The 23,411-nt window shown below is 56.8% G+C and overlaps 3 protein-coding genes across 7 annotated transcripts; 2 read left to right on the top strand and 1 right to left on the bottom strand.

The window, feature by feature from the left end:
- The first annotated feature begins 49 nt into the window (after nucleotides 1-49).
- Nucleotides 50-6,494, top strand: SF3A2 (splicing factor 3a subunit 2). The gene is made up of 9 exons (XM_069878174.1): nucleotides 50-120; nucleotides 1,208-1,378; nucleotides 2,096-2,167; nucleotides 2,456-2,502; nucleotides 3,134-3,243; nucleotides 3,836-3,885; nucleotides 4,171-4,311; nucleotides 5,434-5,502; nucleotides 6,025-6,494. Exons 2-9 carry the CDS (start codon nucleotides 1,253-1,255, stop codon nucleotides 6,355-6,357), a joined length of 948 nt encoding a protein of 315 aa, XP_069734275.1. The 5' UTR covers nucleotides 50-120; nucleotides 1,208-1,252; the 3' UTR covers nucleotides 6,358-6,494.
- Nucleotides 6,495-10,216: 3,722 nt separating this feature from the next.
- On the top strand, nucleotides 10,217-15,776 carry AMH (anti-Mullerian hormone). Its single transcript, XM_069878251.1, has 5 exons — nucleotides 10,217-10,835; nucleotides 11,956-12,134; nucleotides 13,677-13,800; nucleotides 14,398-14,584; nucleotides 14,737-15,776. Exons 1-5 carry the CDS (start codon nucleotides 10,232-10,234, stop codon nucleotides 15,647-15,649), a joined length of 2,007 nt encoding a protein of 668 aa, XP_069734352.1. The 5' UTR covers nucleotides 10,217-10,231; the 3' UTR covers nucleotides 15,650-15,776.
- Nucleotides 15,777-16,872: 1,096 nt separating this feature from the next.
- On the bottom strand, nucleotides 16,873-23,275 carry JSRP1 (junctional sarcoplasmic reticulum protein 1). Of its 5 annotated transcripts, XM_069877933.1 has the most exons (7): nucleotides 22,008-22,170; nucleotides 20,610-20,656; nucleotides 19,756-19,918; nucleotides 18,723-18,875; nucleotides 18,582-18,644; nucleotides 18,303-18,454; nucleotides 16,873-18,159 (listed from the first exon to the last, which is right to left on the bottom strand). In XM_069877933.1, exons 1-7 carry the CDS (start codon nucleotides 22,123-22,125, stop codon nucleotides 17,563-17,565), a joined length of 1,293 nt encoding a protein of 430 aa, XP_069734034.1. In that variant the 5' UTR covers nucleotides 22,126-22,170; the 3' UTR covers nucleotides 16,873-17,562. The 5 variants fall into 5 exon arrangements, with proteins under 5 accessions (XP_069734034.1, XP_069734035.1, XP_069734036.1 ...); XM_069877934.1 differs by lacking the exon at nucleotides 22,008-22,170 and adding an exon at nucleotides 23,208-23,275 and having other exon boundaries at nucleotides 18,582-18,875; XM_069877935.1 differs by lacking the exon at nucleotides 22,008-22,170 and adding an exon at nucleotides 22,920-22,951 and having other exon boundaries at nucleotides 18,582-18,875.
- Between the last annotated feature and the right edge of the window lie 136 nt (nucleotides 23,276-23,411).

The raw sequence follows: 23,411 nt of genomic DNA, 5'->3' as shown, positions 1-23,411 counted from the left end.
TCCCTTCCCAGGGCCCTCAGTGCCCCGCTCTCACAGGAAGTGCCCTGGCCGAACCGGAAGTGGTCGCTGACGGGGTGGGCGGCGGCGGCGCGGGAAGACGGAGCGGGGCCGAGCGGGCCGGTACGGGCCTTAAGGGGGAGTCCCGGGGAGTTCGCGGCCTTGCTGGGGTTTGTGAGGGAGTGGTGCTTGCGGGAGGGTCTTTGGAGGGCGGCTCGGAGCCTCTCTATGAGATCAGAGGTGTTTGGGCAGGGTTGTGGTCCTCACTGAGGGGACTGGGGGTGTTTGGGGTGGGGCCTGGGTCCTTTCCTGTGGGTGTTTGTGGGCCGCTGTGGTCTTTGCTGAGGAGCTGGGGGTGTTTGAGGGGAGCTTGCACCCTTACTGAGGGGCTGGGGGTGTTTGGTCTTCTCTCAGGGGTGTTTTACGGGGGCCCTGCCCTTGCTGAGGGGTTGAGGTTCTTGGAAATGGGGATTGGACCCTCACTGAGGGGCTAGGGTGGCTTTTGGCCTGGTCGAGGGTTGTTTTGGGGAGCGTGGGTCCATGCTGAGGGGCAGGAGGGTGTTTAAGAGGGGGCTCTGAGCCTTGCTTAGGGATTAGAGGTGCTGGAGGGGGGGCTTTCGCCCTTGCTGATGGGCTTGGAAGTGTTTGGAGGGGGGCTCTGAGCCTTGCGAAGGGATTGGGGGTGCTTAGCGTGTGCATGTGTGGTCCTTGCTGAAGAGCTGGGGGGGTTCAGGTGAGGCCAGGGGATGTTTGGGGAGGTTGTCAGCCCTCAGTGAGGGGCTGGGGGAGTTTCAGTGGGACTTGAACCCTTGTTGAGGGACTGGGGGTGTTTTGGGGGGCTTGGGCCTATTCTGAAGGGCTATGGTTGTTCAAGGGGGGCTTGAACCCTCGCTGAGGTGTTGAGGGGTGTGGGAGGGCTCTGAGTCTCATTAATGGGTTGGGGCTGCTTGAAAGGGAGGTTGTTGTGGTCCTTGCTGAGGGACTAGGGGATGTCTGGGAGGACTTAGACCCTTGCCGGGGACTGTTAGGAGGGAGCATGGACCCTTGCTGAGGGACTAGGGGGTGTTTGAGAGAGAGGTTGATCCTCACTGAACGGCTGAGGGTGTTTGAAGCGCGGCTTTGACCCTTGCTGAGGACCTGTGACCTCCATGTTAGGCAGAGCATTGGTTGCCACTCTCATTGCTTTTCCTTCTTTTCTCACTTTTCCCAGACTCTTCCTTTCTCCACAAGCAGCTGAAGCACAGAAGTCCCCATCATGGATTTTCAGCATCGTCCGGGTGGGAAAACTGGAAGCGGAGGCGTAGCCTCTGCCTCAGAAAGTAACCGGGACCGCAGGGAGAGGCTCCGGCAGCTGGCGTTGGAAACCATTGACATCAACAAGGTGAGTCGTGGCTGCTGCTGCCGGAGGGAAGAGCAGACATGTGGCTTCTGTCCTGAAAATTAATTACTGTGAGGGTGGGGAGGCCCTGGCCCAGGTTGCCCAGAGCAGTGGTGGCTGCCCCATCCCTGGAGGGGTTGAAGGCCAGGTTGGATGGGGCTTGGAGCCCCTGATCCAGTGGGAGGTGGCCCTGCTCGGCACAGGGGGTTGGAACTGGATGGGCTTTGAGGTCCCTTCCAACCCAAGCCATTCTGTGAAAAGTTTAGAGCTTTGCCTGGGTGAAACGGCTTGATGGGGAGAGAATTACTGGGGAGTTGTGGGTAATGTGGGAGTCGAATGAGAAATGTTTATGGCAGGGCTGACCCAAGTAGCTGTTCCTGCGTTCTTCTCAGTCTCTGTGGGACTAGTTGGTGTTTTGCTGTTTCTGGGTGCGCTGTCACCAATTAACAATGCTGCTATTGCTTCTCTCTGTGTTCATAGCCCTAAAGAAGTGTCATGTTATTAATTGATGGGTAGATGAGGTTCTCGGGGGTGGGTTAATGGTGGACAGATACCGTTGGACTCAGTGACCTTAAAGGTCTTTTCAAGCCTAGTGATTCTATGATAATTTAACTCTATGAACTCAGTTCTTCCAGGGCAGCGAGAGTTCGTTTCTGTTTTGCTTATTCTGTTGTATTGCCATGAATTTTGCTTGTAACTGTGTAATAATTCTCTTCCTAGGATCCTTATTTTATGAAAAATCACTTGGGCTCTTACGAATGCAAGCTCTGCCTCACGCTGCACAACAATGAGGTGAGTGGAAGAGCTGTCTTGATCTCGACAGCGGGTATTTTGACATAATCAAGCGCCAGAACCTGGGCTGTGCCTGATGAGTGACTGCTGAAGAGATGATAACAGCTTGTACGTGCGAAGCCTGACAGTTTATGAGAGCAATCTGCAATTTTTGTTTAAGATGCCTCTCTTCTGCGGCTTAAAATATCCCTGTCGACCTGTGAGATTGACTCTGCTCTGTGACAGGTGTCAGTTTGGGAACGGTCCTGTCTTCGTGTAACGTCCTTCTGCCTTGTTTTTTTATTTCAGGGAAGCTACTTAGCACACACCCAGGGGAAGAAGCATCAGACCAATTTGTAAGTCATCCTCTGCTGTAGTTTTATTCTCTGTCACCGAAGCACTTAAAAATGATGCTGCGTGCGCCAAGGAATCTCACACTTGGTTTCACAGTAGCACGCTGTGTTCTTTCCTGTCTTTGTTTCCTAGTGAACAGCCTGGCTTAGCCAGGAGGCGCAGCCTAGATCTGCTCCAAAAACAGCACTGACAAGCCCTGTTCCATGCTCAGAGCCAGCTGTGAGGTGTCTGAAGGAAGCAGGGGAAAGCGTTTTGAAAGCAAAAATTCCCTCTGTCTGCTTATAAGAATCTGGGGTTGCGAATACAGGCTGGGAGAAGTTTCTGAGCTTTATTTTAAGAAATCCAGTTTGCTTTGGTGTAGGTGACTCATTTGTGGAGTTTCTTCTTTATTTCCTGAAATAAATAATCTGAAATCCATCTGTGAAGGTGGGCACCGAGGTCATCTTGGGGTGGATAACATCATTGAGATGACAGGGTGGATACAGCCGGCCCCTAGTGGGAGCAGATTTTCCAGGCACACACTCCGTGAGGTGCTAAATATTCCAGAGCAAGGGGTTCAAGCTGCTCCTATTGCATCCGTTAGAAAAAAGTGCAGCTAACCTTCTGACCGTGGCACATTTCAAATTAATCCAGGGCCCGGCGAGCTGCCAAGGAGGCGAAGGAGGCCCCTGCCCAGCCCGCACCAGAAAAAGTCAAGGTGGAAGTGAAGAAGTTTGTGAAAATTGGCCGGCCGGGTTACAAAGGTGTGTGGGGTGTCGGGCGTCTGCGTGGGAGACACCGAATGCTGCTGCTTGCCTCAAGTGCAGCGTGGGTGTGAATTATTAATTAGCCTTCTTAGCAGATCTGTCCATGAATAAGATATGGGCTTACCTCCTGATGTCCTTTACTGTTTGAATTACCCGTGGAACGTCTCTCTGTTGCTGACGGTTGAGCGAGAGCTGTTTTAATAATAGATTGGTATGTCTCAGTCCTTCAGATCTGATCAGCAGTCAAGCAGGAGATGACGACATTGTTGCAGTCCCCTGCTTTCATCGTGCTGTTCCATCTTTCACTAACGCTCGTAAATCACTCATTGCATGGAGAGCTCAAGTCTTTCCTCTGAAAACCCCATTGTTCTGTTTTGGCCTTCAGTTCTAACTGTGGCTGCTTTATCTCTGCTGCGCAAAGTCTTTGCCCCACAGCAGCTGAATTTCAGCAGAGATCCTTAGTAGCTTTCTTAAAGATAACGTGGTGGGTTTTTGTAAATGGGAAAACCATTGTACGTTTCCTAGGGTAGAGCTAATGTTGCTGTAAACCTGCTACGTGATGCACTGAGCTCTCATATTCCCTTTACAGTGACCAAACAGCGAGATCCAGAAACAGGCCAGCAGAGCCTTCTCTTCCAGGTAAAGACACTTAAAACTCTTTGATGTTCATGTTGTCCAGGTTGTGGATATGTGAAGTTCTTGAAAGGATTCATGAAATAATAAAGAAAAAAGGTCTGATGTGTTCAAAAGGTCTGAGGTGTTCAAAGCCAGGTTGGATGGGGCTTGGAGCCCCTGATCCAGTGGGAGGTGTCCCTTCCCATGGCGGGGGTGGAACTGGATGGGCTTTTAAGGTCCCTTCCAACCCAACCCAAACCATTCCATGATTCTGTGATTCTCCTTAATGCTGCTGTAACACCCAAACAGATCGATTATCCGGAGATTGCAGAAAGCATCATGCCTCGTCATCGGTTCATGTCAGCCTACGAGCAGAGGATCGAGCCCCCAGACAGACGCTGGCAGTACCTTCTGATGGCAGCGGAGCCCTATGAAACCATAGCGTTCAAGGTAAGGATAGCGATTACTGATTATTGGGAAAGCTCCCTTGCTGTGTTTTCGAAGACATTGATGGATGAGAAGCTCAATGTGATCCGGCAATGTGCTCACAGCTCAGAAAATCAACCGCGTCCTGGGCTGAAAGTGAAGTGTGAGGGGATTCTGCCCCTCTGCTCTGCTCTGGTGAGACCCCACCTGGATCCCTGTGTTGAGCTCTGGAGTTCTCAGCATGGGAAGGACATGAATCTGTTAGAGTGAGTCCAGAGGAGGCCCCAGAGATGATTCAAGGGCTGGAGAACCTCCTGTACAAGGACAGGCTTGAGAGAGTTGGGGTTGTGCAGCCTGGAGAAGAGAAGGTCCAGGGAGACTGTAGAGCAGCTTGCAGTCCTGAAAGGGGCTCCAGGAAACCTGGGGAGGGACTTGTGATCAGGGAGTGCAGGGGTAGCATGAGGGAGAATGGTTTTCAGCTGAAAGAGGGGAGATTGAGATGAGATCTTGGGGAGAAATGTTTTCTTGTGAGGGTGGGGAGGCTCTGGCCCAGGCTGCCCAGAGCAGTGGTGGCTGCCCCATCCCTGGAGGTGTTGAAGGCCAAGTTGGATGGGGCTTGGAGCCCCTGGTCCAGTGGGAGGTGTCCCTGCCTGTTACAGGGGAGTGGAACTGGATGGGCTTTTAAGGACCCAAACCATTCCATGATTCTAGGATTCCATTAACTCCCAGTGAGCCTCATTCTTTCCTAGCTGTCAGGGGGTTAATGGAGTTGAAAGGGGGTCAGAAAGAGAGGACTGGAAGTCATTAAACCCTGCGGAGGACTCTGGCAGGGGAACTCAGCTGTCAACTGAGCTCTGGGGAGCCATTTCATTCTCTGTGTCTGGAACAGAGAGAGCCTTCTGGGCTTTGCTCCTTAGCCTCTGTGCAGATGTGCCGAGAGGGTCTTTGCCAGCACGCTTGTCCTTGACTGATAGGGAAGTAACTTAATTCTTTCCTGCCCCCGTCTCTATCTAATAACGTCTGAGACAAGCGCATCTCGCAGCGGCCTGGAATAACTGTGCTTATCTCGTGGGCTCTGGTGTTAAAAAGAGCCATTGAGCTAATCTGGTGGCGCTAAGAATAGCTCCTTGTTCTTTTTTGTTGCAGGTGCCAAGCAGAGAAATCGACAAAGCAGAAGGAAAGTTTTGGACCCACTGGAATAGGGAAACCAAACAGGTATCTGGAATCCTGCGGCATCGTTAAAGGTTCAAGAGGGAGCAGGAGGGCGGAGCAGCTTGGGGAGAAAGGCAGTGCAGGTGTGCACATCTATTCCATCCACCCTAAAACCTTAATTCCTTTAATGCGACCGTGCCATGACTTCTCCTGGCAAAATTCTTCGTACGTGGGTACGTTGGGAGAGTTTAGGAGGCAGAATCCTCGGTTGCTGTCAGAACGGTGTGCAGACATCCAGCCCTGTGCCCTCTCTCGTGGGTTCCCTGCGCGTGGCTCTGTGGGGGGAGGTGTACTCGCTGGGTGTCGCCTGTGGGAGCAAGTTGAGAAGTGCAGGGGGGATACCAGCCTGTCACAGGTCGCTTAGAGCTTAGAACAGGTCTCACAGGAGTTAAAGTAGAGGATGAGGCTGGTGCCAGACAGGGTGAACGGTGCAAAGGCCAGTGAGGTCCGAGCTGTGTTCCAGCACAAAGCTGTCCTGAGGGTTAATTGTAGTCTTCTCTTTGCTTTTCTTCTCTCCCTTCCCAGTTCTTCCTTCAATTCCACTTCAAGATGGAGAAGCCCCCTGCTCCCCCAAACCTCCCTCCGGGCCCCCCGACTGTCAAGCGGCCGCCTCCCCCTCCACTGATGAACGGGATGCCCCCACGGCCCCCGCTGCCGGACTCCATGCCGCCCCCTCCTCCGGGAGGAATGACCCTGCCTCCCATGCCCCCCTCCGGACCGGTGCCGCCACCTCCGGTGCCACCTCAGTTGCCACCAGCACCTGGTGTGCCCCCCCCTGCTCCTCTGCCACCCATGATGAGGCCACCGCTCCCCACGGAGGGACCGGGCGCTATTCCCCCTCCGCCACCCACCAACTGAACCCCTCCTGGACTCTTCAGCCTCTTGTCTTTTTATATGCAGATCACAACAGATTCAGAGAAATATTGCTGTTTTCTATGTCTGTGACTTTGACTAAATCCTGTAGGTCCATTAAAAGGTTTTCGATTCTTTCTGTTTTCCTGTGTTAAAAATGTTGCCATGTGTTCACTTTCATAGAATCACAGAATGGTTTGGGTTGGAAGGGACCTTAAAGCCCATCCAATTGCACCCCCTGCCACGGGCAGGGACACCTCCCACTGGATCAGGGGCTCCAAGCCCCATCCAGCCTGGCCTTGAACCCCTCCAGGGATGGGGCAGCCACCACTGCTCTGGGCAAGCTGGGCCAGGGCCTCCCCACCCTCACAGCAAAACATTTCTCCCCAAGATCTCATCTCAATCTCCCCTCTTTCAGCTGAAAACCATTCTCCCTCATCCTATCCCTGCACTCCCTGATCACAAGTCCCTCCCCAGCTTTCCTGGAGCCCCTTTCAGTGCTGGAAGCTGCTCTAAGGTCCCCCCACAGCCTTCTCTTCTCCAGGCTGCACAACCCCAACTCCCTCAGCCTGTCCTCATACAGGAGATTCTCCAGCCCTTGGATCATCTCTGTGGTCTCCTCTAGCTGCACTCTAACAACTCCGTGTCCTTCCTGTGCTTTTTTTTTTTTAGCCGTTAGGTCCATAAAACATTCCCAGCCTGGTTACATTTTGGAAATCCTCCAAAGAGGAGGCAAAAAGGATTGGAAATCTCTGGGCATCTCGCCCTCTTGTGACTGAACAGCAACATCAGACTCGGTGCAGCTGTGTTGGCTGGAGGTGCTGCCCCCACTTAAGCTGCCTGCTGTGTGTCCCCACATTGCCAGCCAGTTAATCAGTTGTATTCATCTGAGAGTTTTTATCCAGCTGTTTGTTCAGCGATGGGAACACTTGTAGGCGCACAGGAAGGGTTTTATGCCTGCATCACCCCTAATCACAGCGGCCAGCAAGCAGAATTTTCTAAACCCGGTTTTCCTCATCATCCTGCTGAATGGTGGCTGCAATCACACGAGCATCCCTCCTGCTGTGTTCTGAAACCTCTGTTCTCCTCCTGCTGCCAAAGCGCTGCACGGCAGCTCCGGTATTGCCAGCTAAAAGCTGGAAACATCCCTGCTGAGGAAATCAGCCTGCGCTGCTGCTCAGAAGGCCCTGGAAAGATTTCAGTGATAATTTGAGAGCTAACCACCCTTCCCGGAGGTGTTCAAGGCCAGGTTGGATGGGGCTTGGAGCAGCCTGATGCAGTGGGAGGTGTCCGTGCCCATGGCAGGGGGGTTGGGACTGAATGGGCTTTGAGATCCCTTCCAACCCAAACCATTTTATATTTCCCAGTGTGCAGCTGCCTGGCTCCCAACCGCCGCTTGCCAGGCTGTTTATGCCGAACGTGGCTTCACAAACAGGGCCGGTGCTCTCCTGGGTGATGATGGTGGGGATCTCTGGGAATGTTTAGTCAAAAGAAATTACCAAGGCTGCAGAGGTATTAAATCTTCATTTATTTTAATTCATTGATGTTGTCTGTGCCGTTACGAAGCACCTGCTGTTGTGTGTGCTGTTTACTGTGTCGATCCTCCCACGGGTAGGCTGATTTTGGCAAGCTTTTAGCTCTCCGTGGTTTTGTTTATACTAAATGTTTCCTTCAAACAATCATTTGGTTCCCATTAAAAAAAAAAAGAAGCTTGGAGATTTCTCTTCTCTGTCCTTCCTGGGATTCATTTCACAGATTTGGGGCATCTCAGTGCGAGATTCCAGGGTGCTCGGCGGGGGAGGCAGCGTGGGGAGACGTGCTCTTAGCCAGGGGAAGCCCTGCACTGCCTGCCCCGCTGGAGGTGGCATCGGAGTCTTGGCTTAACGCGGATCCCACCCAGAGCTGTGCAAGCATGAGAGCCCGGCAGAGCCTGGCCGACCCTTGCTGGCTTTGCTGCCTTGCTGGAAGCACTTTGTCTCTGAGATGAGCAGGCCCAGTACTGGAATTGCTTTGTGCAGATCTTCCCTTTGATGGGTGTGGGTCCTTTGTCACAGCTTGGATCAGACACGGCGTGGCCAGCAGGGCCAGGGAGGTTCTTCTCCCTCTGGACTCGGCACTGGGGAGACCGCTCCTCGAATCCTGGGGTCAGTTCTGGCCCCTCACCACAAGAAGGATGTTGAGGCTCTGGAGCGAGTCCAGAGAAGAGCAACGAAGCTGGTGAGGGGGCTGGAAAAGAAGAGGAGCGTCTGAGAGAGCTGGGGGTGTTTAGCCTGGAGAAGAGGAGGCTGAGGGGAGACCTCATTGCTCTCTCCAACTCCCTGAGAGGAGGTTGTGGAGAGGAGGGAGCTGGGCTCTTCTCCCAAGGGACAGGGGACAGGACGAGAGGGAATGGCCTCAAGCTCCACCAGGGGAGGGTCAGGCTGGACATTAGGAAAAAATTTTTCACGTAAAGGGTGATTGGGCAGTGTCTGAGGCTGCCCAGGGAGGGGGTTGAGTCGCCTTCCCTGGAGGGGTTTAAGGGACGGGTGGACGGGGCGCTGAGGGACATGGTTTAGTGATTGATGGGAATGGTTGGACTCGATGATCTGGTGGGTCTCTTCCAACCTGGTTATTCTGTGATTCTATGATCACCTGCTGTAGCCTGATAGAATCACAGAATCATTAAATTTGGAAAAGCCCTCTAAGCTCATCCAGTCCAACACCACTATCCCTGCTAAACCATGTCTCGAAGCACCACGTCTACACAGTTCTTGAGTGACCTCCAGGCATGGAGACTCCACCACTGCCCTGGGCAGCCTCTGGCAGGGCTTGACAACCCTTTCAGGGAAGTAGTTTTCCCCACTATCCTATCTAAACCTCCCCTGCCACAACCTGAGGCTGCTTCCTCTCATCCCGTCACTTGTTACTTGGGAGAAGGGACCAGCACCCACCTAGCTCCAACCTCCTTTCCAGGAGCTGCAGAGAGTGATGAGGTCTCCCCTCAGCCTCCTCTTCTCCAGGCTAAACAGCCCAGGTCCCTCAGCTCCTCCTTATAAGACTTGTGCTCCAGACATGGTCCTGAGCATTGAACGACACAGTCCTGGAAGCCCAGAGAAGGTTATGAACACGCATTGGAACTTTATGGCAGGTGCCTTTCCCCTGCCCTTGGTTGCCAAAAAAAAGAGATACCTTGGGTCAGAGAAGGTTTCTGGGGTGAGGTAGGTGGGTGGCATGGATAATTTTACAGCGAGGACTGGGGAAATGTCCCTCTAATGTGTGTCATGGGGCTTTGGAGGTCAAGTCTTAAGTGTTCCAAGGCATCAGCTTGCTGCTGTACCACTCAAGATTCCTTTTCTTGGGCTCCAGCAGCCTGGAGATCAGGTGTTTCCTTGGGAGCCCCTGCCAAGCAGCCTCTGGAAGCCGTGGCTGTGAGGTGCCAGCCAAGGGGGAGGCTTTCCATACATTTACTTAGTTTCTCCCCATTATCTGTCTTCGTCCCCCTCCTCCTCGTCTGGTTATTTCTTCCCTCCTGCTGTTTCACTGCTGTTGGGAATAATATGTGCCAGTCCCCATGAAGACCCAGGCCTAGACATCCATCCTCCTTCAGTAAACATCTGAAGTCAAGGACACAAATCCCTACGAGTAAAGGAAACAGCTTTAATATTTTTTTTTGATGCTTCCAATAAGACATGCAAACCCCAAAATAGCACAACAAAGTTTCTTTAGACCATCCCTCCCTCCTCTCCTGCGTGACAGCCTTCGAGTTGCTCGAGGGAGGTGTGTTGTGCCTCGTCAACTCAAGGCCACCGGTTTTTAAAAAGGGAGATGCCGTCCTCCCCTTCTGCCCGAGGGTTTTGGGAGCAGCTCAGACGACTGCGTTGGGAGTAGCTGAAGCGGGAAGATGAAGGCTGCTCTCCGGGTGCTTTTGCCCTGCCTGGTGCTGTTGCTCCGCTCTGCAGCGCTTCCCAGGAAGGGGAGCATGGGGGAAAAGCTTATCCCGACCCACCAGCCAGAGCTGAGCCTGATGGAGGAGCCAGGACCTGAAGCAGAGGGGAGAAAGAGAGAGAACACAAGTTTACAAGAGAGACTGAGACCCAGCTCAGTGGCAAGATCAAAGCTGATGACTGCTACTCGCCTCTTTTCCAAGCCTGACCTGGGAGCAAAATGCTTCCAGGGAATGGTTGAGGATGAAGGCATCGGCTGGTCCGGCTCCAGCTCACACCCCTGGCCGCTCGGGGGGCTGGAGGGGCCCGTGTGCAGGGTGAGGATGGACCAGGATGGGCCAACCCCGAGGCACCTGGATGTTGTGGGTGTCCTCACCCAGTACGAAAGCAGCTTCATCAAGCTGTTGAGGCAGCGCGGCAGCTGGGACAAGAGCTACCTGGAGACCTTCGGGCTTTGCTCGGCTGGGGAGACGAGCGCAGCTCTTCATCCCCTCAAGCACATCCACGCGCATGTGGTGGAGCCGGGGCAGGAGCGCTTCCTCGTGCTGCATCTGGAAGAAGGTCGGTGCGAAATCCCTGTCCTGAGGAGCGGGGTGAGATTCGGGCTTGGGGAGTCTTTGGGAATTAGCGATAGCAGGAGTCTGGTGCTCTTTCCTTGCCCTAAATCCAAGATGTAAACACAGAATTCAATTTGCAGGGTTGGGTTCCTTTTAAAATTAGCAAAGCAGTTTAGTAAAATATCCTTCCAGATGCATTTTTAAGAAGCTTTAGCAGTGATGACAGCTTGTGTGCAACAGCAGGGTGCCCTGTCCCAGCCGGTGATGAACACCTCGGTGGCTCCTGCTCTGCTCTCGAGGTCACAAGTGCCTCTCACTTTCTGCAGTAATGCTGTGATTAGAACCCCATCCCACCTCTGATCGGGAGAAGAGAGGAGAGGGGTGGACACGCAGACCTGGCTGGTTCTGCTGGATTTTCAGCTGAACTGGGCAGTGCTGGGCAGCTGGGTTTGGATTTTCAGCTGAACTGGGCAGCTGGGTTTGGATTTTCAGCTGGACTGGGCAGTGCTGGGTAGCTGGGTTTGGATTTTCAGCTGAACTGGGCAGTGCTGGGCAGCTGGGTTTGGATTTTCAGCTGGACTGGGCAGCTGGGTTTGGATTTTCAGCTGGACTGGGCAGTGCTGGGCAGCTGGGTTTGGATTTTCAGCTGAACTGGGCAGCGTTGGGCAGCTGGGTTTGGATTTTCAGCTGGACTGGGCAGTGCTGGGCAGCTGGGTTTGGATTTTCAGCTGGACTGGGCAGCTGGGTTTGGGTTTTCAGCTGATCTGGGCAGCGTTGGGCAGCTGGGGTTTGGATTTTGAGCTGAACTCACTGCCAGGGCTGTGATGCAACAGCCACAATGTCCCTGAGCCACTGGAGGAGCTTCCATGGGAGAGCTCATTTCATGGGGATCTGCTCATGGTGACTTGCCAGAGCTGCTCTGTGGCTGCACTTTGCTCCCTGGGGCTGCAGAGTTTGCCCTGCTGACCACATCCCTGGGAAATGGGATTTTCCATCTCCTTCCTCCCCATCCCTGACGTTCTGGCTGCCACGTGGAACCAGTGTTTGGCCCCTTCCTCACTCATTGCTCCTCAGGAGCCCCGTGGCCGCCAGGCGATTCACCCCCTCTGCCTTCTCCTTTCCAGTGAAATGGGAAGCCCAGGCAAAGCTGTGGTTCAAGCTGGATTTCCAGGCTGAGGTGGGCCAAGTGCTGGGACAGCTGCGCTTCGCCTTGCTGCTCTTCTACCTGGGCAGCCGCGAGTGGCCGGGCTCCGGGCACCCAGAGGAGCTGCTGGTCACGGGCACCGGGCTGGCGCGGGAGCAGGTGGGCGCCTGCGGCCAGGGGCTCAGATCTCGGGTGTGGGGAGAGTGGGAGGGAATGTCCTGGTTCTGCTGGCCCAGCACCTTTCCCATCCCCTCCTGACCCTTTTGCTCTCTCCCCCTAGCTGCTTTCCCATCCCCTCCTGGCCCCTTTCCCGTCACCTTCCAATACCTTTTCCATCCCTTTCAAATACCTTTCCCATCCCTTTCAAATACCTTTCCCATCCCCTTCCAATACAATACCCTTGCAACCCCTCCCAGCCCCTTTTTCCATCCTCTCCCAGTCCCTTTCCCATTTCCCCCAGTCCCTTTCCCCTCCTATCCCCTCCCCATCCCCTCCCAACATCTTTGCCAACTGGTCCCAGCCCCTTTCCTATCCCTTCCCAGTCCCTTTCCCACCCACTCCCAGCCTCTTTTCCCATCCCCTCCCTGTCCCTTTTCCCACCCACTCCCAGCCCCTTTCCCACCCCCTCCCAACCCCTTTCCCATCCCCCCTCAGTCCCTTTTCCACCCTCCCAGCCCCTTTCTCATTCCCTCCCACCCCCTTTTCCCATCCCCTCCCAGTCCCTTCCCCACCCCCTTCCAGTCCCCTTCCCACCCCTTCTCAGCCCCTTTTCCCATCTTCCCAGCCCCTTTCCCTTTCCCTCACAGCCCCTTTTCCCATCCTCCCAGCCCTTTCCCACCTCCTCCCATCCCTTTTCCCACCCCCAGCCCCTTTCCCATCTTCCCATCCCCTTTTCCCATCTTCCCATCCCCTTTTCCCATTCCCTCCCATCCCCTTTTCCCATGCCTTCCCATCCCCTTTTCCCATGCCTTTCCATCCCCTTTTCCTATTCCCTCCCATCCCCTTTTCCCATCTTCCCATCCCCTTTTCCCATTCCCTCCCATCCCCTTTTCCCATTCCCTCCCATCCCCTTTTCCCATGCCTTCCCATCCCCTTTTCCTATTCCCTCCCATCCCCTTTTCCCATCCCTTCCCATCCCCTTTTCCTATTCCCTCCCATCCCCTTTTCCCATTCCCTCCCATCCCCTTTTCCCATTCCCTCCCATCTCCTTTTTCCATCCTCTCCCACCCCCTTTCCCACCCCCTCCCATCCCCTTTCCCCATCCTCCCAGCCCTTTCCCACCTCCTCCCATCCCTTTTCCCATCTTCCCATCCCCTTTTTCCATCCCCTCCCATCCCCTTTTCCCACCCCCCATCTCTCTCCCCCCTCTCCCCCCCCTTTCCCCTCCCTCCCCCCGCGGTGCCTGCAGATGGAGCTGTTCCCCTGTCCGCGGCTGCAGGCAGGACCAGCGGGATGCTCGGGGTCCCCAGCCCCTCCCGGGGGTCCTGTCTCCCCCTCTCCCTGGTTCTCAGCCCCCCCCGAGCCCCCCCTTGCACCCCAGGGATGGACAGCGGAGCCTCCCAACCCGCTCTGCTCCCAACCCTCCCGCATCCCGAGCCACCTCGGGCTGGGGGTCTGGGATGCAGTGGGGTCCACAGTAGGGGCTGGTTTGAGTGGGTCCCCCCCAAGGAGGTCTCACCCCAAGTCTTCACCTCCGTGCAGAGCCTCTGCCTCGCCACCCACACCCGGTACCTGGTCCTGGGAGCAGCCGTAGCATCCGTCTCCCGCTCCAGCCAGCAGCTCAGCTTCCAGGCTTCTCTGGCCTTCAGGCGTGGTGGAGAGGGAGGTAGGGACACAAAACCCCATGGCAGTGGGAGATGACAGTGTCTGGGGTCTCTGTCCTGACTCAGCCTGTTGGGATCCTCTTAAATCTGACTGCAGAATCATAGAATAGAATAGTCCCCTGTCCCTTGGGAGAAGAGCCCAGCTCCCTCCTCTCCACAACCTCCTCTCAGGGAGTTGGAGAGAGCAATGAGGTCTCCCCTCAGCCTCCTCTTCTCCAGGCTAAACACCCCCAGCTCTCTCAGCCGCTCCTCTTCTTCTCCAGCCCCCTCACCAGCTTCATCAGGGACAAAGTGACAGGGGACAGGACGAGAGGGAACGGCCTCAAGGTCCACCAGGAGAAGTTCAGGCTGAACATTAGGAAAAAAATTTTCACAGAAAGGGTGATTGGTCCCTGGCAGAGGCTGCCCAGGGAGGGGGTTGAGTCCCCTTCCCTGGAGGGGTTTAAGGGATGAGTGGACGAGGTGCTGAGGGACATGGGTTAGTGATTGATGGGAATGGTTGGACTCGATGATCTGGTGGGTTTTTTCCAACCTGGTGATTCTATGATTCTATGTGGGAGAACCCACAGCACCACCTTCTCTGCTCCTCTCCTCCCCAGGTGCCCCCTTGACCCCCGTGGAGACCCAGCAGCTCCTTTTCGGCTCTGACGACAAATGCTTCACCAGGATGACCCCCGTGCTGCTCCTTCTGGCCAAGTTGCAGCGGGAGGAGGCAGCAGCTTTGGTCCCTTCTTCCTACCTCTCCGCCGGTGGGGTGCTGGACACAGCTCCGTACCCACAACTCAGGTCTGCGGAAAAATTACAGGGGTGGGAGCCTCAATGGGACAAAGGGGCAGCCCCAGACCTGGGGGACCATGGAGGGAGAATGTAGAGCAGGGTCTGGTGGGACCCCTGAGGTACAAGAGGACCCTGTGACCCTCCTTATGTTCTCCTTGCAGCCCTCCCCAAGCTGAGACCGAGGAGCTGCCGTTCCCCACCGCCCTGAGCCAAGCCAACACCTCATCCCCCGTGCCCGGCAGCAGCAGCAGCCAATTCCTGAGCATCCTGACCCTCTTCGTCCGCCGGGTCTTGAGCGCCTCCAGCGAGCCGCCCCCCCAGCCCAGCTCCCACCACTGGCTGGACTTCCAGGTGATGGAGACCCTCCCTCACCAGCTGCTCAACCTGTCGGAGGAGGCAGCGCTGGAGCGGCTGGTGCAGTCGGAGGAGCCGTCGGTGCTGCTCTTCCCGCAGGACAGCGGAGCCGTGCTGGAGCATCACCTGGGCGGCTGGCAGCCGGAGGGGACTGTGCTGCAGCTGCTGCTGGGCAAGCTGCAGGCGGTCATCCAGGAGCTGAAGGACATCCCGGCTTTCCAAGCCAACGCGGGTCTTTTCCAGCATCTCCTGAGCTTCTGCTACTTCCCTCCGGGCGAGGGTGAAGGCAGCGAGCGGGCGCCGGGCTCCGGGAAGCTGCACGCGCTGCTGCTGCTGAAGGCGCTGCAGACGGTGCGGGCGCGTTGGCAGGAGCAGAGGAAGGTGCAGCGGCAGAACCGCAGCGCGCGGCACCAGGCCCACTGCCGCCTGCAGGAGCTGACCATTGACCTCCACGACCGCAACTTCATCGTCATGCCCACCGTCTACGCGGCCAACAACTGCGAGGGGCCCTGCAAGCTGCCCCTCTCCACCCGCGTCCCCAGCTACTACTCGCACACGGTGCTGCTGCTGGGCATGCAGGAGCGGGGCTCGCCCCTCCAGCGGCCTCCCTGCTGCGTGCCCGTCCGCTACTCGGACCAGCTCATCATCAGCCTCTCGGCCGAGGGGCTGGAGGTCCGCAAGTTCCCCAACATGGTAGCAGAGGAGTGCGGCTGTCGGTAGAGGCTCCCGCTGCTCCTCGCCCTCTTTCCCGTCCCCACTTTGCCCTCGCAGCTCAGGAGCTGGAGCTTCTTGCCGAGACGGGAGCTCCCTGCATGTCTTTGCCCCGTGGTTTGGTTCGTTAGCGTCGCTCTGGGTTCCTCTGGAGCCCTGCTGGTTCCTGAGGGGTTGGTGTTTTCCCTGTGCCCACTCTGGATGCCCCTGGCTGTGACCCCACTGTGGGGTCTGGGTTGGATATGGGCATCATAGAATCATAGAATCACCAGGTTGGAAGAGACCCACCGGATCATCGAGTCCAACCATTCCCATCAATCACTAACCCATGTCCCTCAGCACCTCGTCCACCCATCCCTTAAACCCCTCCAGGGAAGGGGACTCAACCCCCTCCCTGGGCAGCCTCTGCCACTGCCCAATGACCCTTTCTGTGAAAAATTTTTTCCTAATGTCCAGCCTGACCCTCCCCTGGTGGAGCTTGAGGCCATCCCCTCTCGTCCTGTCCCCTGTCCCTTGGGAGAAGAGCCCAGCTCCCTCCTCTCCACAACCTCCTCTCAGGGAGTTGGAGAGAGCAATGAGGTCTCCCCTCAGCCTCCTCTTCTCCAGGCTAAACACCCCCAGCTCTCTCAGCCGCTCCTCCTAAGGCCACTGGAGACTAAGGTTTAGCAGATCTGGCCAAGACTCTGCTGATTTATCCTTTACCTTCTGTGCTTTCCTTCTTCCACACCTGCCCCTGGGGATCCAGCCCTGGGGGAGCCACAGGTCCGAACTGCATCACCCCACGCTGACCCTGCTCCCAGGACGCTGCCAGAGCCTCGGGGTGAAGGGAGGGAGGGCTGAGCGAGGGGAGCGATCCCGTTACACCCCTTGGGCTGCTCACACCATTAATAGGAGCGGTGCGACCGACTGCCAAAGCACCTGCTCCATGTCCCCGCTGGCGTCAGCACAGAGAGCCCGGCTGCCCCAGATCATCTTCCCAGCTAAAGCCTGGCTCTCAGTGAACCCCACATCCCAAAGAGCTCCTGGGCTCATCCCATCCACAGCTCCCCCAGTGCTAGAACCAACCCTTGGCTTCTGCCGCGTCCCCACGGGGCTGGAGGGGACGCACCCCGACCCCATCCCACAGCCGCTGGGGTGCACAGAAAACATACAGAAATAACCAGGGATGAGATCTTTTCTTGGGCTTTTTTTCCTTTTCTTTCTTTTTTTTTTTAACCGTTCAATTTGATACCTTATTAAAAATGAAAATAGTTTATTTTAACCTCTATTGATTTAGCAAATCCTTAAACCTGCCATGGGCTGGGGCTGTGAACGTCTCCCTGTAGTTGCTACAGCGCTGCGTGATATTGCACTTGTGTTTCCTTCCTAAAAGCGACTCTTGTGAAGGCAAAGCCCGAAGGGATCTCTGGGTGCTGGGCTCTCCAGCCCTGTCCGGGTACCAGAAGCTTCGCGTCCCCCTACAGCGACGGCACCGGGACCCGGCGAGGTCGGAGGGATCGCTCCCCGCTAACCCAGAACACGCTCCTCTCTTAATTTGCTTTGAATAAAACCATTCATTGAATTGATAAGCTGCACAATTTGGAGATGAACTCTGTTCACGGCGACGCCTCGGGGACCACAAGTGAAAATGAACTGCAGGTGAGGTTTCGGGTGGGGATGGAGAAGTAGCGCCAAGCCCAGAAGAAGAGAAGCTCCTTCCCCAGGTCCTTTCAGGTTGCCTTTGTGCGTCTAATCCAGAGGGGCCCGGAGTCCCCAGGGAGGCTTGTTCCAGGCTCCCAGGCTGCTCCGTCGCTGCTTGGAGATCGTGGGGCGCTGCCTGTGCCACCCGGCGACGTCTCCGAGAGCTGCAGGGTGCCCGGGGGCAGTGGTGGGGTTGGACCCCCCTGGATTCAGCGTCATTGAGCCCCTCGGTCGCCCCAGTTTCAGTCGCGCCGCTTGCCTTCCCTGGGCCTGGCGATGCCGTCCTTCCCCGTTGACTCCCAGGGCTTCCTGCCCCTCTGCTGCCGCCAGTCCCGCTTTGGGCTCTCGCCGCCGCCGTTGCCCCTGCCAGGACGGCCTTTCCTGGGCTCATCCCGCTCCCGCTCTCGTTCCCGTTCCCGCTCCCGCCGTCTCTCCCTCCCCTCCCGGTCCCGCTTCCTCTGGGGCTGCTGCTCAGGCTCCCGGGGGCTCCTGGGGGCTCGGCCAGCCTTGTCCCCCAAAGCCCTGTCCTTGGCTCGCGCCTCTCTCCGGCTGCTCCGATCTGACTGCGTGGGACGGCTCTCCCGGACCTTCTCCTCCTTCTTCTCTGGCTTCTCCTCTTTCTTCTCTGGCTTCTCCTCCTTCTCTGGCTTCTCCTCCTTCTTTAGCTTCTCCTCCTTCTTCTCTGGCTTCTCCTCCTTCTTCTCCGGCTTCTTCTCCTGGCTCTTCTTCACCTCCACTGCAGCTGGTGGCACCTCAGGGACTTCTGTGGGCTCTTCATCCTCATCCTCATCCTCCGGCGCTGAGCGGCCAAACCACTTTTTGAATATCCAGGGCTCTGCCTGGGGGTATAGAGGAGACCAGGTGCTGCTGACACAGCTCGAGGGACCTGGACCCCTCTCCATTCCTCCTCCCGGGGAGTAGATGCTCCCCACACGGGTGGCACCACAAGGATGCTGCTTCTTCCCCGACCCTAGACCCTTACCAGGTTGCTATCAGCCTCATCATCACCATAGTCATCACCACCTTCATCGCCATCATCGTCCTCCACTGTGCTGCTCTGGGGCTGGGGAGGCTGGGTGGTCACCACTTCTTGGACCTCCTCCTCCTTGGCGCTGACAACTTCTGGAGGGGGTTCTGGGAGAGGAGAGGAGAAGAACCGGAGGGGATGAGACTCTTTGGGTGTGATGTCCCAGACCCTGTGGTGTCCCAGATCCCAGCACCTCAGGCTGGCTCCGGGTTATCCCCCATCATCCAAACTCACCGTGCAGGGGAGGTGGTGGAGGGTCCTGCTTGCCGTGACTGACTCCCTCCCTGGGACACGGCGCTGGAAGAGAGGAGGGGAGGCAGGAGGGGGTGGCAGGGTCTGCCCAACTCATCCCTTTCTGTCTGGCTCCTGGCTCACCTTGGAGCACCTGGAAGGTGACGCTGAGCAAGGCGACGACCGAGGCCACCAGGATGCACTTGTTGAGGGTGAGCCCTTCCCAGAGAAGCGGCTCCTCGGCCGGGTCCAGGCTGGGGGGCTCCACTTTCCTTTGCACAGGGAGGCTCTTGGGGACTGGGGATCCCCAAGGAAAACAGTGTTACTGGGGGAGCTGGGAAACGGCAAAGGGCTCAGGCTGGGAGGGGTGGGAAGGGCACAGGCAAGGGCAGGAGCCAGCGGAGGGGTTTGTGCTGCAGGGGTGGAGAAAAGAGTGCCCTGGGGGGCTGAGTTCGAGGGGTTGGGCTTGATGGTGTCGTAGCACGATGGAGCCCGAGTGGGGAAAACCTCTGCATGTGCTCCAGGCTCTGCTGCTCCCTGCCCAGCAGCAGATCCATGCAGGGCAGAGTGGGCCTTGGCAGGTGGATGAGATGCTCCATCTCCATACCATAGAATCATAGAATCACCAGGTTGGAAAAGACCCACCAGATCATTGAGTCCAACCATTCCTATCAAATACCAAACCATGTCCCTCAGCACCTCGTCCACCCGTCCCTTAAACCCCTCCAGGGAAGGGGACTCAACCCCCTCCCTGGGCAGCCTCGGACAGGGACCAATCACCCTTTCTGTGAAAAAAATGTTCCTAATGTCCAGCCTGAACCTCCCCTGGTGGAGCCTGAGGCCATTCCCTCTCGTCCTGTCCCCTGTCCCTTGGGAGAAGAGCCCAGCTCCCTCCTCTCCACAACCTCCTTTCAGGGAGTTGGAGAGAGCAATGAGGTCTCCCCTCAGCCTCCTCTTCTCCAGGCTAAACACCCCCAGCTCTCTCAGCCGCTCCTCTTCTTCTCCAGCCCCCTCACCAGCTTCGTTGCTCAATGTCCCTGAGCTCCCCAGGAGACCTCGGAGAGCAGAGCTCATCCTGTCCCTGCTCTGGGGCCAGATGGTGCCTCCTGGAGTGGTTGGGGATGCAGGAGAGGTTCTGTGCCTTTGGGGACAGCGAAAGACTTTCCTGCACGCCTACCTGGAGGCCCAGCGGTGCCGCCTTTGGCTCCCACCTTCTCCGCCCGCTTCTTCTCCACCACTTTCTTGTCCACGCCGAGCGGCGCTGGCTCTGGCATGCTCAGCTCAGGCTTGTCTGGATTGCGCTCAGAGATGCCAAGCGGGGTCCTTGTCTCCTCTAGCCCCTGTGGGGAAGGCTGTGAGCGTGGCCGGAGGTCTGAGAGCATGGGATGGGGGGCACGGGGCATGTCTACGACCCCTCCCAGAACAAGGGGTGCTCAGCGCAGCTGTGGAGAACCTGCTCCCTGTGCTCCACAGCCTCTGCTCCTGCTCCCCACGTCCCGCAGGGCTGAGCTGATGCTGCAGCCAACCCTGAGCAGCGCAAACCGCGCTTGTCACTGGCTCCTCGAGCACCTAACCCTGGTGTGTTTGCATCTTTTTTCCTGCTGAGATTGATTTAGCTGCTAGCTGGCTCCGTGCTGCAGAGCAGGCGCTGGGGTGCAGCCCTCAGCAAGCCCCCCCCGAGCACCCTTGGGGCTGGATTCACTCCCAGCCTGGATGAGCATCCACTCATCAGACCTAAGACATCCTCACTGCCAGGAGGAGAGGGAGCACCCGATGTCTTGGGGTCTGGGCTCAGCGCTGCCAGGGATTGGGGATTTTGGTGGCCAGGTTGGCTGCAGGCGTGTGTCGGTGGCACCAGAGCTGCTCACCGGCACAGATCAGTGACAGCGACAGCTGAAGGACGCAGCCCTCGGCTCCCCTGGGACAGACGTGCTGGGACAAATGCTTCTGCGGGACAGCCCCTTGCTCAGCCCCCGGTCCCGCTGCAGGGACCCCCGGCAGCCCCTCAGCCCCCACAGGGTGCAAACTCACATGGGCTCCACCGCTCTCCCCGTCGCTGCTCACCGTCGCATCAGCATCTGTGGGAGACAAGCACAGCGCAACCCATTAGGGAGAAAATTGGAAGAGACATGAATTGCCTGGGTCCTCCTGCTGCCACCTGCCAGCTCACAGAGCGGGGACATCGCGGCCACGTTGTCCCTCTTGGTGTAGTTGGGTGCCAGGGGTTGAGAATCCTGAGCGTTGTGGCCACCGCTGGAGAGGTTGGGGTGTAAGAGCAGCACTGTGCAGGTCTGGGGGTGCTGAGCCCCAAAACGCACCATCTCGGAGCTCCCCAGGGAGCTGAAGCCATGGGGAGAAGGTGCACGGACACCCTGGAAACACGTCTGGAGAGACACCAGGCAGGGATGGAAGGTTGGGAGCAGGGATGGGAGGTTGGAGGCAGGGATGGAAGGTTGGAGGCAGGGATGGGAGGTTGGAGGCAGGGATGGGAGGTTGGGGGCAGGATTGCAAGCCTAGACAGCAGGATGAGCTCCAGGTGCTGCAGCACAAGCAGACCTCAACGAAGACCTCAAGCCACCCAAGAGGACCATGAAGTTCGAGGGTGACTCTTGATGTTTTCGCAGAGGTGAAATCGGAGAGGAAACTGGAGGGTCCCCAGTGGTTTGATGGGGAATATGTTGGGCTCCCTGGAGGTTGCTCTGCTCCAGGTTCTCGGGTGAGGATGCCCCAACACGGTCCCAACCCCACGCAGCCTCAGCCCTCTCAGCACCTTGAGCTCAGACTTCGCTCGACTGGGACCCGGATGCCACATCCTTGCAAGCTCTCACCAGAAGGAGGAGTTTCTGCCTCCTTTGAGATGGATTTAGTTTAGTTTCCTCCAGTGGAAGAATGAATGCTGAGAACAAAATACCAGTTGCCGGGATGAAATATAAGATCTAATATTTGTAGGACAAGAAAGAAATAAGAGGAAACCTTTTGGGTGGGGAACTGTGGCCTGGAAGGTCTGTTTACAAGAGGAAAACAAAAAACTCTTTGGTTTTGTTTTAGTGATGCCGAGTCTGGTCCTTTCTCCGCTGGGAAGCGAAGGAGCTGCCTCAGGACTCCGGGGGAAAGCCAGAGGAAAGCCCCGAGGAAAGCACGAAGAGAGAGAATTTGTCCTTAAAGAGATTTCCCCCAAGTGTTTGTCACGTTTTCGAGTCACACAGCTATTCACACTTTTTTTTTGAGTGCAAGGAAGGCACAGGAGGGCTCGAGCCTCCATCCTCCTGATGTCCCTGGGGCTGGCGCTGGGCAGATGCTCCTCGATGTCCAAGGTTGCCCTGTGATTTCACTGCACCATAAAGAACCAGCTCAGCTCTCTCCAGCAGAGCCTCAAGCACCACGGTGCTGGCACCTCCCGGCCACCAGCTCGTGGTGAGGACAAGGTACCTTTTCTCCCGTCTTTCCTTGGCCGCCTCTGAGCACTCCCCGCCTGCCCGGGCAGCTCGTCAGTGGCCTCGGGGCATCCCAAGACTTTCTCCAGCACCTCAGGGGGACCTGTTGCCATGTCACTTCGAGGAACTCTCGCTAAACCAAGAGGGATAAAACAAATTTTGGATAGTCAATGGGCAGCAGCGCCCTCCAGGACTTGACTATCCTGCCACATCCTCGCTGCGGAGCCAGGTCCTTGGCTGAACTCAGCCATGGAGCGCTGGGCTGTTCCTGCACCTCCGTAGAGTCATAGAAGCACAAAGTCACTAGGTTGGAAAAGACCTTTGAGATCATCAAGACCAACCTGGTTACCTGTCCACTACTAAACCAGATCCCTAAGCGCGTCACCTGCCCGTCTTTTAACAACCTCCAGGGATGGAGACTCCACCACTGCCCTTGGGCAGCTTCACCACTCTTTCAGGGAAGAAATTTTTCCTTAAATCCAGTCTGAACCTCCCCTGGAGCAACCTGGGCTCATTCCCTCTCGTCCCATCCCTTGAGTGGAGGAGCCCAAACCGCCTCCAGCCGCAAGGTGAGTTTCCAGGCTTTGCCACGATGGCTGCAGGGCAAAGCCAGGCAGGCAGCCACCTGCCCCGGGGACGTTAATTTGGTCCCAGAGCTGAGTCTGCTCCTCTCTGGGCAGGAGATGAGGGTCCATGACCTGGTGGGAGGTGGATTCATTTTGGGGCTCTACAGCCAGCACTGGATCCTCATACCCAGTCAGGATGGGTCACATCACCTGCAGGAACAGGATTCCGGAGACTGATCCTTCCCATACAGGTGCTCAACGCCCCCATCCCCTCCCCAGTGCTCCTCTCGCTCCCTCGATCACACTCTCTGCATACCAGACCCTCTCTTAAATGCACAAACCTGCAGAGTCTCAATGAATAATCCGCTCCTTTCTGCTGCCCCTGGCACTCACGCTCCTGCACGAGCTCCTGAAGTTGCCTCTACGCTGACTCACATCAAAGTAACTTCCAAAAATAGTCCCCTCGCCTGCCCCGCTCTCCTCGTTCACGCTCGCACGGCAGCGCCGGCACAGCCCCTGTGGCCCCCAGACCACCGCTGGTGGGCAGCGAGACGAGTGCTGCTCACGGGCTGTGCTCGTGGGCTGCCCCATATCCAGCTGGAAGGGTTAGAAGCCACAGAAAGTCCTACCTGGAGCTCGACCACCACTGCCTTGCCTCCAGCCCCCCAGCCGGCTCCGGCTCTCTGGAATAATCTACAGCAACAGCTGCCGAACCGTGCCGGAGTAAAATAGCACCCAATCACCGGGAGCCAGAGCACCCAGAAAAGGCAGTTTAGCCCCAGGCGGTGAAAGCAGGGGCTGGAGATAGAAAGGTGGGGTGAAAGGGGGTGCAG

Source organism: Phaenicophaeus curvirostris, chromosome 28 (genome assembly GCF_032191515.1).
Source record: "Phaenicophaeus curvirostris isolate KB17595 chromosome 28, BPBGC_Pcur_1.0, whole genome shotgun sequence".
In the NCBI taxonomy this organism is placed as follows: Eukaryota; Metazoa; Chordata; class Aves; order Cuculiformes; family Cuculidae; genus Phaenicophaeus; species Phaenicophaeus curvirostris.
This window is presented reverse-complemented; position numbering and strand designations above follow the sequence as displayed.

Bases quoted from the DNA above. Each gene is read 5' to 3' on its own strand.
- SF3A2 (XM_069878174.1), top strand. From the start codon at position 1,253: ATGGATTTTCAGCATCGTCCGGGTGGGAAAACTGGAAGCGGAGGCGTA. The intron at 1,379-2,095 runs GTGAGTCGTGGC...TTCTCTTCCTAG, and splicing joins AAACCATTGACATCAACAAG to GATCCTTATTTTATGAAAAA. The intron at 2,503-3,133 runs GTAAGTCATCCT...AAATTAATCCAG, and splicing joins AAGAAGCATCAGACCAATTT to GGCCCGGCGAGCTGCCAAGG.
- AMH (XM_069878251.1), top strand. From the start codon at position 10,232: ATGAAGGCTGCTCTCCGGGTGCTTTTGCCCTGCCTGGTGCTGTTGCTC. The intron at 13,801-14,397 runs GTAGGGACACAA...TCTCCTCCCCAG, and splicing joins CAGGCGTGGTGGAGAGGGAG to GTGCCCCCTTGACCCCCGTG. The intron at 14,585-14,736 runs GTCTGCGGAAAA...TTCTCCTTGCAG, and splicing joins GCTCCGTACCCACAACTCAG to CCCTCCCCAAGCTGAGACCG.
- JSRP1 (XM_069877931.1), bottom strand. From the start codon at position 22,125: ATGGCAACAGGTCCCCCTGAGGTGCTGGAGAAAGTCTTGGGATGCCCC. The intron at 20,657-22,007 runs GTACCTTGTCCT...TGTCTCCCACAG, and splicing joins AAGGAAAGACGGGAGAAAAG to ATGCTGATGCGACGGTGAGC. The intron at 18,455-18,581 runs GTGAGTTTGGAT...CTCCTCTCCCAG, and splicing joins TCCACCACCTCCCCTGCACG to AACCCCCTCCAGAAGTTGTC.